Source organism: Rana temporaria, chromosome 10, assembly GCF_905171775.1.
Source record: "Rana temporaria chromosome 10, aRanTem1.1, whole genome shotgun sequence".
In the NCBI taxonomy this organism is placed as follows: domain Eukaryota; kingdom Metazoa; phylum Chordata; class Amphibia; order Anura; family Ranidae; genus Rana; species Rana temporaria.
Genome location: NC_053498.1, coordinates 128,973,850 through 128,986,740, shown reverse-complemented (window position 1 = coordinate 128,986,740; position 12,891 = coordinate 128,973,850). Strand labels below are relative to the sequence as shown.

General features: G+C 42.4%; 1 protein-coding gene across 6 annotated transcripts in view; it reads right to left on the bottom strand.

Annotated features, from left to right (window-relative positions):
- Window positions 1-12,891, bottom strand: part of LOC120915600 (neurotrimin-like) — a 903,107-nt gene that overhangs the window by 12,239 nt on the left and 877,977 nt on the right. For 3 of the 6 annotated variants that reach the window (XM_040326247.1, XM_040326251.1, XM_040326246.1), the window contains 4 exons: window positions 9,225-9,345; window positions 8,142-8,293; window positions 6,544-6,579; window positions 3,550-3,582 (listed from right to left, as the gene is read on the bottom strand). In XM_040326247.1, coding sequence (XP_040182181.1) covers window positions 3,550-3,582; window positions 6,544-6,579; window positions 8,142-8,293; window positions 9,225-9,345 — 342 coding nt within the window. The remainder of the gene's footprint in view (window positions 1-3,549; window positions 3,583-6,543; window positions 6,580-8,141; window positions 8,294-9,224; window positions 9,346-12,891) is intronic. The other 3 variants (XM_040326248.1, XM_040326249.1, XM_040326250.1) reach the window with 3 other exon arrangements.

Sequence of the window (12,891 nt, the reverse complement as noted above, 5' to 3'; positions counted from 1 at the left end):
ACCGACACTTTTTTTTAATGTCATGTGACAGTGGCACCAATATGCAGCACTGATGATGTGTGAACTGTGTCAGTCGTTTTTATTTATAATTTATTTTTTGTATTATTTTTGTTGTTTTTACAATGCTGTCTTTTGGAGGTACATAAAAATAATATATAATAATATAATGTAAAGGGGGGTCAGACAATCACAATAATATAATATTATAATGTAAGAAGGGGTCAGAGGTTTGAATCATAATAATGTATGGGGGTTGGGGATCTCACAATCACAATATAATGTACAGTTAAAGGAAAGTGAAAATATAACGCTAGACTCATAAGGTTATCTCATAGATTTTGCCATCTTAAAGTATTGATTTTAATGTAAATAATTTAGTTTCCAGGCAGGCAGCTTCTACACCCCAGAGGATCTCTACGGTCTCCTTTGCTTGTAGTGTAATGTAACAAAAATGGAAACTAAAACATCACATCACTGCTAAGAAGTCCAGATACAACTGCATTCAAAAAAAGGCCAGGAGTTCAATCCAAAGAGTGTCCTACACATTTTGGGGGTCCAACAAATGCCCCCTTTATCAGGGCTTGATTGAACATGATGCAAAATGGATTGCACATGTAAACAGACTAGAAGTGAGCTGGACCTTTAAAGTTATTTCTTCCAGTGTGATTACAAGCACATGCCTTGTCTGCATGACAATAATGACATGACATAATGTACAGACGATCTTAATATAATGTATAGGATTGGTCAGAAGTTCACAATAGAAAAAAAAGTACAAGGATAGGTGGGGATTGGAGGTTTACATTATAAATATAGTGTACGGGGGGAGGAGGTGGGCAACACTGCCATTGGTGGCAATCTGAAAGCCGAGCAAGTGCGGGCGTGTGCCCCCCGAACGCCTGTAGAACACCTGTACCTGCATGGCTGTAAAAACGGCACAAGGGGCTGTGTCTGAGTCTGCCTGCACGTGGATGCATGGGACATCTGTGCATCCAATGCTGATAATCACCACCCTTCACACAGATGTACGCTTAAAGCGGAGTTCCACACAAAAGTGGAACTTCCGCTTAATCCACTCCTCGCCCCCTTACATGCCACATTTGGCATGTAATTTTTTTTGGGGGGGAGTGGGGGCTTCAGGAGGAGTGGGAATTCCTGTCCCACTTCCTCCTTCCGCCGAGGGGCTGCTAAGGCGAATAAGCCTAATCGCCTTTCTGCAGCCCCTCCCTGTAGGCGATCAGCTGCTGACTTTTAATAAACATGAAAACTGACTGCAACACCCCTTTAAGTATGACCGTGTGAATGAGGCCTAATATAATGTAGGGCTTAGAGGTTTACAATATTAATATAATGTACAGGTGGGTCAGAGGTTCACAATAATAATAACATGTATGGTGATTGGGTGGGGGAGGGGGGTTCAGAGATTTATAATAATAATAAAAATAATAAAGTGTACAAGGGGGTGTGGAGGGTTAGAGGGTCACAATAATAATATAATCATTGGGGAAAGAAGGGGGGTATACATATAGAATACAGTACTAGGAAATATAGTACTGCATATTGATGAAAAAGTAGCATATAGAACAGTATATAATATGAAAGATCTACCACTGAGTTTAGAGGATACAGTATAGAGCATACTGTTTGGATACAGTGTAGAATTAGTGAGAATGTGGTATTACTGTATGGTATATAAAGGGTATATTATACAGATGATCTGATTATATATATATATACAGGGCTTTTTTCAGGGGGAACTTGGGGGAACTCAGTTCCACCACCTCTGGCTCAGACCCTTTGGTGCCTGCTCACCACACATCACTTGTAAACACAGAAGTCTGGTTTCTGTGTTTACAATTGACAGCTCTGCACTCTGTGTGTAACCCCCTGAACTCTACACTCTGTATGTAATGCAATCCTGGTATTTAATGCCCCTTTAAGACCCTTCTACTGTTTGTGAAATTTGAATGGGGTCGTGGTTGAGTTCCTGCACCTATTTTTTGAGAAAAAAAGCTCTGTATATATATTTATTTTTTCATGCAAACCTTTTAGGCAAGTGTGAAAAAAAAGCTGTACATTAAAGTGGAACTTTAGGTTCTACTGTAGAAATTTGGCCATGCCGAAGCTGATGCAAATCCCGCACATTCGCAGGAGTGACGTCATCCCTGACCAGCCAATGAAAGCGGCTGGCATTTGATACCCAGAAGCCGGCCACTGTATGTTCCCTGGGTGTGTTCTAACTGTAAAGGGGGGGGGGGTGGACTCACTAGGGGAAATGACTGATCGCTGTTCATACATTGTATGAACAGGCATTTCTCCCCTGACAGGACCGGGAGCTGTGTGTTTACAGCGCGCAGGAGTCGGGGGCGAACGTGCGCGCGCCCCTATTGACGTATAGCTACGTGATCTCTCCCAGCAGAGCCAACCTGCCGCCGTATAACTGCGGCGGCTGGTCGACAAGCAGTTAAGCATACACACGACTGGTTTTCTCATCATAAAACAGTCCGACGTGAGAATCCCAACAAGAAAATAGAGAGCAGATTCTCTGTTTTTCTCGTTGAGATTCCAGGCAGTTTTCTCGACAAAAAAACATACACAAGAAAGGTTTTCTCGGCAAAATTCTCTGCCAGCAGTTTTCTTGCGGTTTCTGTCCGTGCGTATGTACGAGGCTTAAGAGTTGATACAGGTTTGAAGCCAAAGGGTAGTCACACCAAATATTGATTTGATTTAGTTTTTTCTCCTGTTCCCTCAATGCATATTGCTAAAAATAAAAATAAATAATGAAAATATATACTTTTGAAAGCATTCTTACTTTACAGCGTTACTTCACACCTGCCCACAACTTTTGTACAGTACCATATACACACACACACACATATAGGGAAGGGGAAGACTCATGTGTGGCTCACACATTATATTGGGTGGGTGCTCTGGGAATGTTTTTAGAGGCTTCAAGCAGAGACAAGTGACAAATGGCATAAAGTGGCGAAGACAAAGCCGCCTGTGTGCAAGGAGACCAAAGGCCTCCAATGTGTGAAAAGCATAGTGTGTCAGGGAAAGGGAGCGTGGAAAGTGTAAAATAGAGAGACTGTTAGAAGTGATAGATCTAAAAATATAATCAGAGGTATGGAGATTTCATACACCATGTATTCTAAAACAATCAGCCAGCCAACTAAGATCATGCAAGAGATTGTCAGCACATGCACAAAACTGTTATATCATGCGCCAGATATGACAGCTCTGCCAAAAGAGGAAGCACCATCGTCCAGAAACAGGCCTGATATTCTACCCAAATATAGACTGTTCTTTCTAAGGACTGAATCCTACTAAAGGAGAAGTCAATGTACTGCATAATAATTCAGTTAAGACAGCAGCTCATTATATTTTCTATCAGTGATTAACACCACTGTTAGCCAAAAACTTCACACGGAGAGTAGTAGAATAGAATTATGGTGTAGCTGAAGCAGGTCATACTGCGCAGGAGGTGAAAGAGAAGATATGCAGGAAGCCCAAAAGAAAAGGGGGAGCTGAGCGTTTAGCAATACTAACCTTTAAAGGGGGTCAAGGCAGCTGTGGTCTCTTCTAAAAATTAAAAACAATTCTTGATTAGGGAAGAGAGCAATAATGCTTGGCTATAGAAATAAATCAGCGTGACACTAGAGTTATATCAGCATTGATCCCTCCCCTGAGGTCATCAGAAATTGAGCCCGCCCCAAAGAGCTTGCGCCACACCCACACGGAGCACCATCACTGTACCCTTTATTTTGTATATGGACTCCTCCATTCTAAATACACAAGCATGGCCTGCCATCACCTTTCTACATATTCAATCTACACTTCTTATCACTGCTGGAAAGACCTTATGTACATCAGCACTCCTCCCTTCCGCCCTCGATACCAAGAGATGGTGAGTCTGACCAGTTAATGTTCTTCAGAAGAGAGGGTGTTAATGAATAGCAATGGAAATGTCTCACCACTGTATATGAAACTGCTTGATCAAACTATTTCCCTGTGGAGCGGATGAGCAAACCACATTCAGCCATAGTAAAGTGTTCGAAATATGGACAGAGTGCGTTAATCCTGCCCTGTAGAACAACCTTTGGAGAATGAAATTTAATTTAGATTGGTTGCTCTAGTGCAATACGGTTCATTTTTGTATCAGACACTTAGATGCATAAGAAAGCATTGAATCTGTCTGTATTGTTTTCCTGGGCAAGTCTGAAACTGACAAAGCAGCATTTTTAGTTCTTATTTCATATAAAATAGAAGATAAATAGGCATCTCTCAGTATAGACTGTTAACTGATTTATTAAATAAAAGATGTTTAAATACATTCACATTTTGTGATGTGTAATTAGGCACATCAACAATTCATGTTTGGTGTTGGGGAAGACGGGTGCTCATGCTGCAGATGGTCTGCCGCCGCTCTGTATGATCCTTAGCTGGTTGGATGTTAAGAAAGGACCAGGAACGAAAGCTGGAACACTGGTCAGGTGCAACAACGGGCGTGATGTAACTGGCGCGTTTTGGAGCATGGACACCAAGCAGTGGGAAATCAGGTGCACTCCTTTAGTCAAGCTTGGCAAAGGAACGCACCTGATTCCCCACTGCTAGGAATAAAGGAGCGCACCTGATTCCCAACTGCTCGGAATACATGCTCCTAAACATGTCGTGACCACATCTGGTGATGTCACCCCTGATGCTGCACCTCACCAGCGTTCCAGCTCTCGCTCCTGGTCCTTTCTTACTATCCAGCCGTTTAAGGTTCCTAGAGAGTGGTGGCAGATCATCCGCAGCATGAGCACCTGACTCCCCCAACACCGAACATGGACTGTTGATGTGCCTGATTACACATCACAAAATATGAGTGTAATTTAACATATTTTATTTATCAAATCAGTTAACAGTCTAGGCACTTCTTTATCTTCTATTTTACATGTTCTTTGGAGACCACTTCTACTCTCTACTAGAAGGTTTGCCCCGAAGTGTTGATTTTATTCCCTTCTCCTGCAACCCTATTCCCTGATGAACTTGCTTTCTCTTATTCGGCATTAAACCCTTGGAATTTCATAAAGACATTAAATACCCCTAATGCCTCATACATAAGGTCAGACTTTCCGAGAAAAAAAGTCAGATGGGCTTTTTTTCTCGGAAAGTCCGGCCGTGTGTAGCTTCCATCAGACTTTTTTTGTCGGAAGTCCAATGGACCTAAGATAGAGAACCTGTCAATAGTCCGATTGTGTGTACGAGGCATAAGGGTCATTCATTTGCGCTAAACAGCCTTGTGTAGTTCTTATTTCATACTCTTAAATAACTAGGTATGAAATACAAAGGTGTGAAGGTGAGAACCCTTGTTGTCTTTTACAACCAACCAGCATTTGGCTGATGGCAATCTGAGACATGGATACTTTGTTCCACCGTTTACACATGAGCTCCACAGTAGCACATCACCTCATCCATCAAGGATGAGATGTCTGGTGAGCAGCCACTTTAGATAGGGAATCCTAAGATTCCCTATCTAACTAATGCTGTACTCAGGTAAAGCTAGTTTCCTGTTCCAGGTGTATGGAGCTCTCTGAAGGTTACATGAAGGCCCAGATTGTAGCATTAAAACAACTGTTAAATAACTTTAAATTATTTATTTCAGCAGGAGGATTACTTAGGAATGATCCTGGTTCATAAGGATGTAGCTGTACAACCCTTATTTAGATTGGAAAAGCGAATGATAAAAAGAATGGGCTGACGTCTGAATAGCCACTGTGGATACAATTACAGCTACATTCCATGTAAATAGCCCAAGCGGATGTACAGTAAGTCATGGGACTATCAATAAAACATGCATGTTGTGACGGAGAGGATCTAGATCATTCTTCCCATATACGCAACACAAACATCTCCCATATTAATTTCTAGACTTTGAATGCTAACATGAGCCACATTTCCCAGATTCTTCCAGGGGAAGGACACACATGTCTGTACTGGTCTTCATCTCCATCCTTGTTATAATCTATAAAGATCCATCTCCTGTAGCCTCCTCTACAACTGATATTCTCCAGCACAAGTAAATATGAAAACCCAAATTGTGATTCATACAGCAATACAAAATAAATGTGAGAGAAAAGAGCTAAAAAAACAAAAAGCGATGGAAGGAGTAAAATCAATAAAGAAAAACATAAAAGAGAAGGAACATACAAATAAAGGAATTTTTTAGCAGTACTGGAGAATAAGGACGAAGACACCAAACACACGGACTGACCGGTTACACAACTACAATAATAGCTACAGAGGATCAACTGAAACAGTACAATCAGGTTGGGGGGCTTTGTGCTGGTCATACAGACAACAATGGGTTAAATTAGTTAATGGTCACCAACACATCAAATTAACCTTTCAAAATAAAACCCCATTGTACACACAGGTTAGAGCAAAGCATTATGGGAGACTGTGGCACAGGCAGCACACATGGGCCCACACATGGGCCCACACAGGGGAGGACACACGGTGGGGACATCAGATGGACAGACACAGCAACTCTGTACTGACCTTGCAGTAAGGGTGAGCTGGTAGGCTGTAATATCTCTACAAGTGGCAGGAGATACGGGGTGGGGAAAATAAAAGGGTCGACTTTACACAACAGAATTCAAGACTAAATCAAAACAAAGTGATTTTAAAATATAATAAAACAGGTATAAAAAATTGTTTAAGGATAGAACATTGCAAATAAAAAGCTTGTAGCAGATGACTTCATATCATAGCCTCAGTAAGATATGAATTTGTATCTACTTGCAGCAAAATGTGATGATCCCCTGGATATGGCTTGCAGAAATTGTCTACCTTGTGACATGACGATGCTGTAACAGATGATGGAAAAGCAAAAGACCTTCCAAATGTACAGAGACCATCACTACCACCCACTGCTCTTCCATTACCCAAGGGTTTCTCTCTTTCCAGCATCCTCCAGTTCTCCAACCACCACTAAGGACCACACATAAAGATGATGCTGAGATCCCTGCATTCTGCTCATGGAAGGTTCTTAGCAACTTCTTATAAAAGAGATATGACAGAGGACCGCAAGAGACACCAAGGGCGGTGAAGTCATATTGGGGACACCTGGATAGGTCTTCTTGGCCCTCAATGGCTTTATTCACCAGCCCAAGAAAAAAAGCTGAGGGGAGCCACTGTGTAGATGAATAAATGCCCAACATTCCAATTCATATGCCAGCATTTGTAAACTGAATTCAAAATAAGGACCCTCCACTAAACCCCAGCCAAAATCTGAGCTAAAACAATTCCAATCATCAAATATTTCAATCATTATATAAATTATATATACACACACACACACACACACAAACATACGTACGTACGTGCCCTAAAATCCCGTGAGATGCCGGGGAACAGCACACAGTGTGAAATCATGCAGCGCTCCTGTCTTTGTACTAATTATGATCGCCAATCATACTGAACTCTATGCAGATTGCACGCAGTGAGCAGCGGAGCGGAAAGAGGTGCAAATGATTGGAGGCTACAAATGGACTGATGATGTAGACAAAGTGAGTTTTCACAAATGTCATCAGGGATTGAACAGTACAAAGATAAACAAGTAACATAAACCTGTGAGTCAATGTATGAAATTGTCTTTTTTGGCTGTAGGTCGGAGAAGCTCTGGGGATTGTAAAATATCCGACTTGAGCCGAGCTCTGTGTGTAAGCCTCAACACCCAGAAATAAATTAGCCTTCATTGTCCACAGCTCTGCCTGACAAACCTCTTTCATCCATTCACATTTCCTCCAAATGACAAGGCAGCGAGGCTTGACCAGGCATATAGAAGTTTGATTCACATGTATAAAGGCCTGTGTGTGTGCAGACGAGCCTGTCAGTGTGGGATTAGCGTACAGTGGAGCGTGGCTGAAGACAATATAAGATGGTCGCTGTCATATATAGAATTGCTTACAGGATTTAAAGGGTTTTTGTAACACTGATCAGTGTGGGACATGACTGGAAGAGATGGTTGTCTGTGTAGAAAACTGCATTCAACAGCAATGAATGGATAAGGAGTATACCAAAATGGACAGTGGAAGATGGAAGAGGCCTAGTGTGCTTCTATGCATGACCAGTGTGAACTTTTCCTACACACTCACCGAACAAGATGACGCTGGCATTGCTGTGACCCAATCGGTTCATGGCTACACATGTATAGTTGCCGTAGTCTTGCTCAGATACATTAAAGAAAGTGACACGTGAATAGGTTTCCCGATTCTCCACCTTCATGCCTTTCCGTGACTCACTCAACCTGCCAGATATAAAACACATGTCATATGATAATCATACAAAAATGTCAGCCTACCAGCTATTTGAATAGCTCTATACCTGTGAAGTGATCGTGTACAAAGAACAGAAATCCGTTATCACCTTTCATCAATTTAGAACAGAACAAGAGCTTTTTATACCATAATCTCTGTTTTTTACTCTGATGTATTTCTATACCTGTGTACTCATGTACCCTTCGTAATCCACCCCCTCCCCCTATATCATACTCCCTTCTGAACCTGTGCTTGTGGCTATCTAACCATACACTGTACCCCCTTGTCCATGGGTATTGAGCTTTTTTTTTTTTATTCCCTTGTCCATGAGTCTTGTGCTCTCCTCTGTACCCCTATTTATGGCTAGTGGGATCCCCTCTGTTTGTCCCTTATCTGTTATGGGTATCTGGCTTCCCTCAGTAACCTTCCTCATGTGCATCTGACTTACCTTCATAGCCCTCACCCTTGAGTATCTGGTTCCCCTTGGTAGTTCCTGCCCATGAGTATCTGGTCCCCCTTAGAAGCTCCTGCCCATTAGTATCTTGTCCTTTTGGTAGCTCCTACTCCCACCTCCCATAGGTACGTGATCCCTTGGCAGATCCCACCCATATGTGTCTGAGTGCCCTCAGAATCCACTATTGGTATCTGCCTTCACTTGATAGCCCCCAACCATCAGTGGCTGACTCCCCTTGGCCCCTATCAATGAGTATCTGGCTCCTCTAGGTAGCTCCTGCCCATAAATATCAGACTTTCTTTAGTAGCTTCCCCCAATAGGTATCTCTCTCCCCTTGGTAGCTTCAGTTTATGGGTATTCTGATCCTTTCTGTATGGCATCTACTAGGTATAACAGATATGCTCAGCAGGGTTTAAGGTACCAAACAAGGCTAATTTTATAGGAATAGATACAATGTGACAGAGTACCTTTTCTCTTCCTTGTACCAGGAGAAGTCTGCTGCTGGAACAGCCAATGCATCACATTGCAAGATACCTTGATGGCCCAAGGGAACCCCGATATTCCGAGCATCCAGAATGTATGGGGGGTCTGTAAGGACACGCAGCGTTAAACAACACCCAGCAGAAAACTCCGGGGAACATATATGGATGGATTGATGCTTTCTGGGTTTCCTAGATTGTTAAACACATTCAGGTATTGTAGTTCTGTTGACACACATTTACATGTATTTATGCAAGCAAAAACTATTTTCAGCTTTCTTGCAGAGAGGAAGGTGGCAGGGGTTACTAAAAATACAGATACAGCACATCACATGCAAAGTAAAAAAAGTAGTAAGCATTGGGGCTGGATATATAATTTCTGCCTTCCTAGGCCAACTGTCAGGTCTTACACATGAGAATGTCAGAAAACTGATATGTGGAAGGCTATATGTTGCCCTGGGAGTCCTGCCCCCCTAGGCTACGGCCTATCTTGGATATGCAAAAAACTTGCCTTGATGAGCATAGATCTCTCAATGGAGAAATACATATGGGTCCATAATTATATGGTGTGTGTATAAGAACATATGGAACATCTCGTGGAAAATGATGCTTAATGTTCTGACTAAGTATACAATCCATCAATGATTTTATATTTTTTAAATATAATCAGTTTCACCATAAAATAAAGTTATATATATTTTTAACTAAACTACATAAAGAAAAAGTCAGTTGCCTAATATGTGTCACAACTTTTAAACATCATAGATGTGCAAATCTTGTAAGTGCGGCATCTGCGAGGTAGATGCGTGCTGATGATACACAATCAATATGCTAATGTACGCAGTACATGGAGAGCCGCTTGTCAAAATGCCGTACAGGCATACTAACAAGACATCTGAAACATGGGCAATAACAGACAAAAGATTAACACGGAATACCTTAATATGCTGGTAATGCGAGCTAGTGGAGCCTGAACACAATTAACATGCAGAAAGAAGCAAAATTCCTGAGCTGCATTCTAACACATCATACCTCTAATGTCTGGTACACAATTCCTAAAAGCGGGAGATAAGCTTGTGCCGGTCCCTAGAGGCATGTAGACTATGATCTCAAAGTGAAGCCATGTGCAGGGCTATAAGGTCACCCTTCTGTCATTTAAATACAGCACATTTTATCTCTGTTCTGTTAGAAAATCACCAAAAAGGTGCATGGGGAAAATATTCCCCAAAATCTCATCTTGTGTTCTCTTCCTGGTTCTGATTGAAAAATCCTAGAAGAGGTTTCATGGAAGTATTACAGTCAGTCCTGGCTTTCTTTTTCCAAACTCTAATCTTATCCTGAAATCTAAATGTACAGATCTGCAATTCAGATAATCACCCAAAGAGTCCTGGCAAGAAAACACAACCCACCTAACTGCAGTTTGAACCAAATCACTACTTGACACAGCCACATTTCCACGGCATTTGCCACTACAGAGAACAACTCACATTTCTTATACCATCATTGAGAATAGTCCAGTGTCCCCATACTGCCACCATATACAGCCCATTTTCTCTATTGTTACCATCACTGAGAACATCCCATCATTATAGCACTACAATCCAACACAGACCTCTCTCCCTGTACCACCGCTGAGAACAGTCCACCCTCATTGTACCATAACCAGGAACAACGAACTCACATTCCCTATACCACCACTGAGAACAGTTCTCTCTCCCTGTACCACTGCTGAGAACATTCCACCCTCATTGTACCATAACCAAGAAATACGCACATCCCCCATACCACCACTAAGAACAGTCCACCCTCCTTGTACCATACCCAAGAACAACGCACATCACCCATACCACCACTGAGAACAGTCCACCCTCCTTGTACCATACCCAAGAACAACGCACATCCCCCATACCACCACTGAGAACAGTCCACCCTCATTGTACCATACCCAAGAACAACGCACATCCCCCATACCACCACTGAGAACAGTTCTCTCTCCCTGTACCACCACTGAGAACAGTCCACCCTCCTTGTACCATACCCAAGAAATACGCACATCCCCCATACCACCACTGAGAATAGTTCTCTCTCCCTATACCACCACTGAGAACAGTTCTCTCTCCCTGTACCACCACTGAGAACAGTCCACCCTCATTGTACCATAACCAATACGCACATCCCCCATACCACCACTGAGAATAGTTCTCTCTCCCTGTACCACCACTGAGAACAGTCCACCCTCCTTGTATTATACCCAAGAGCAATGCACATCCTCCATACCACCACTGAGAACAGTTCTCTCTCACTATACCACCACTGAGAACAGTCCACCCTCCTTGTACCATACCCAAGAGCAATGCACATCCTCCATACCACCACTGAGAACAGTTCTCTCTCACTATACCACCACTGAGAACAGTCCACCCTCCTTGTACCATACCCAAGAACAACGCACATTCCCCATACCACCACTGAGAACAGTTCTGTCTCCCTGTACCACCACTGAGAACATTCCACCCTCCTTGTACCATACCCAAGAACAACGCACATTCCCTATACCACCACTGAGAACAGTCCACCCTCCTTGTACCATACCCAAGAACAACGCACATTTCCTATACCACCACTGAGAACAGTCTACTTTCCCCATGCAACCAATCAGAACAGAGCACTCCCCCATTACCACCACTGAGAACTGTCTACTCTCCTCATGCAATCACCCAGAACAGAACATCCCCCATTACCACCATCAAGAACAGTCTACTCTACTCTCTCCCTATCACTAAAGTCAGGATGTATTTTTGTATGTCAGAAGGAAATACTTTTCTTGTGGCCCCATAGTAACAGTACTTACCAGCCGATGCTTTGTTTTATTTTTGCAGTAAAAAATAAAAAGGAGATCTGAATGGATGATATGAGCAGCACACTCAGGACTTGTTTTAGAAATATTTGGCTATATAAGGCCCAGTCACCAAAAGCAGTCTGTTACTCTTCTGCTCTTTAAACCAGGGGTCTTCAAACTATGGCCCTCCAGTTGTTCAGGAACTACAATTCCATTCATGCCTACTCCTGTCTGTGAATGTCCGAGTTTCACAATGCCTCATTGGATGTGTAGTTCCACAACAGAGGGCCTAGGTTTGAAGATCCCTGCTTTAAACAGATGGGTTCCAATCCGCCCTAATGGTGTATTGAGGCAAATGGTTTTATCTCCTTTATTTGTTGGAACACAAAAAACAACTGAGCTTTTCCTCAAGACAAACATACTTGTTGCCTCAGAAAAAGCAGCCATTTCTCTCCCTGTCTACGCCAGGATCAGATACCATTACATCACATTCTGACTTTCCATGCAGTGTTTTACTAACACAGAACACTAGAAATCCAACAAAACAAACTAATCCAACAAAAGATTTCCTTTCTCGTTATTACATGTACATGCCCCCAGCTGAGATTATGACAGCCGCAGGACCCCAAAAAAGACACACGCTGCATCCTGAGGAAGGCAAATGGCACCTCCAAATAGCTCTTCTCCTTATCCAGACATAAAATTGGGGTCATTCCCCATTTAACCTACTGGAGAATCCATGAATAATGAACACCAGAAACCTAACTGCCTGACCCAATAAAAGGAGGAGATGGGAAAATTACAGCAGTCATTCTA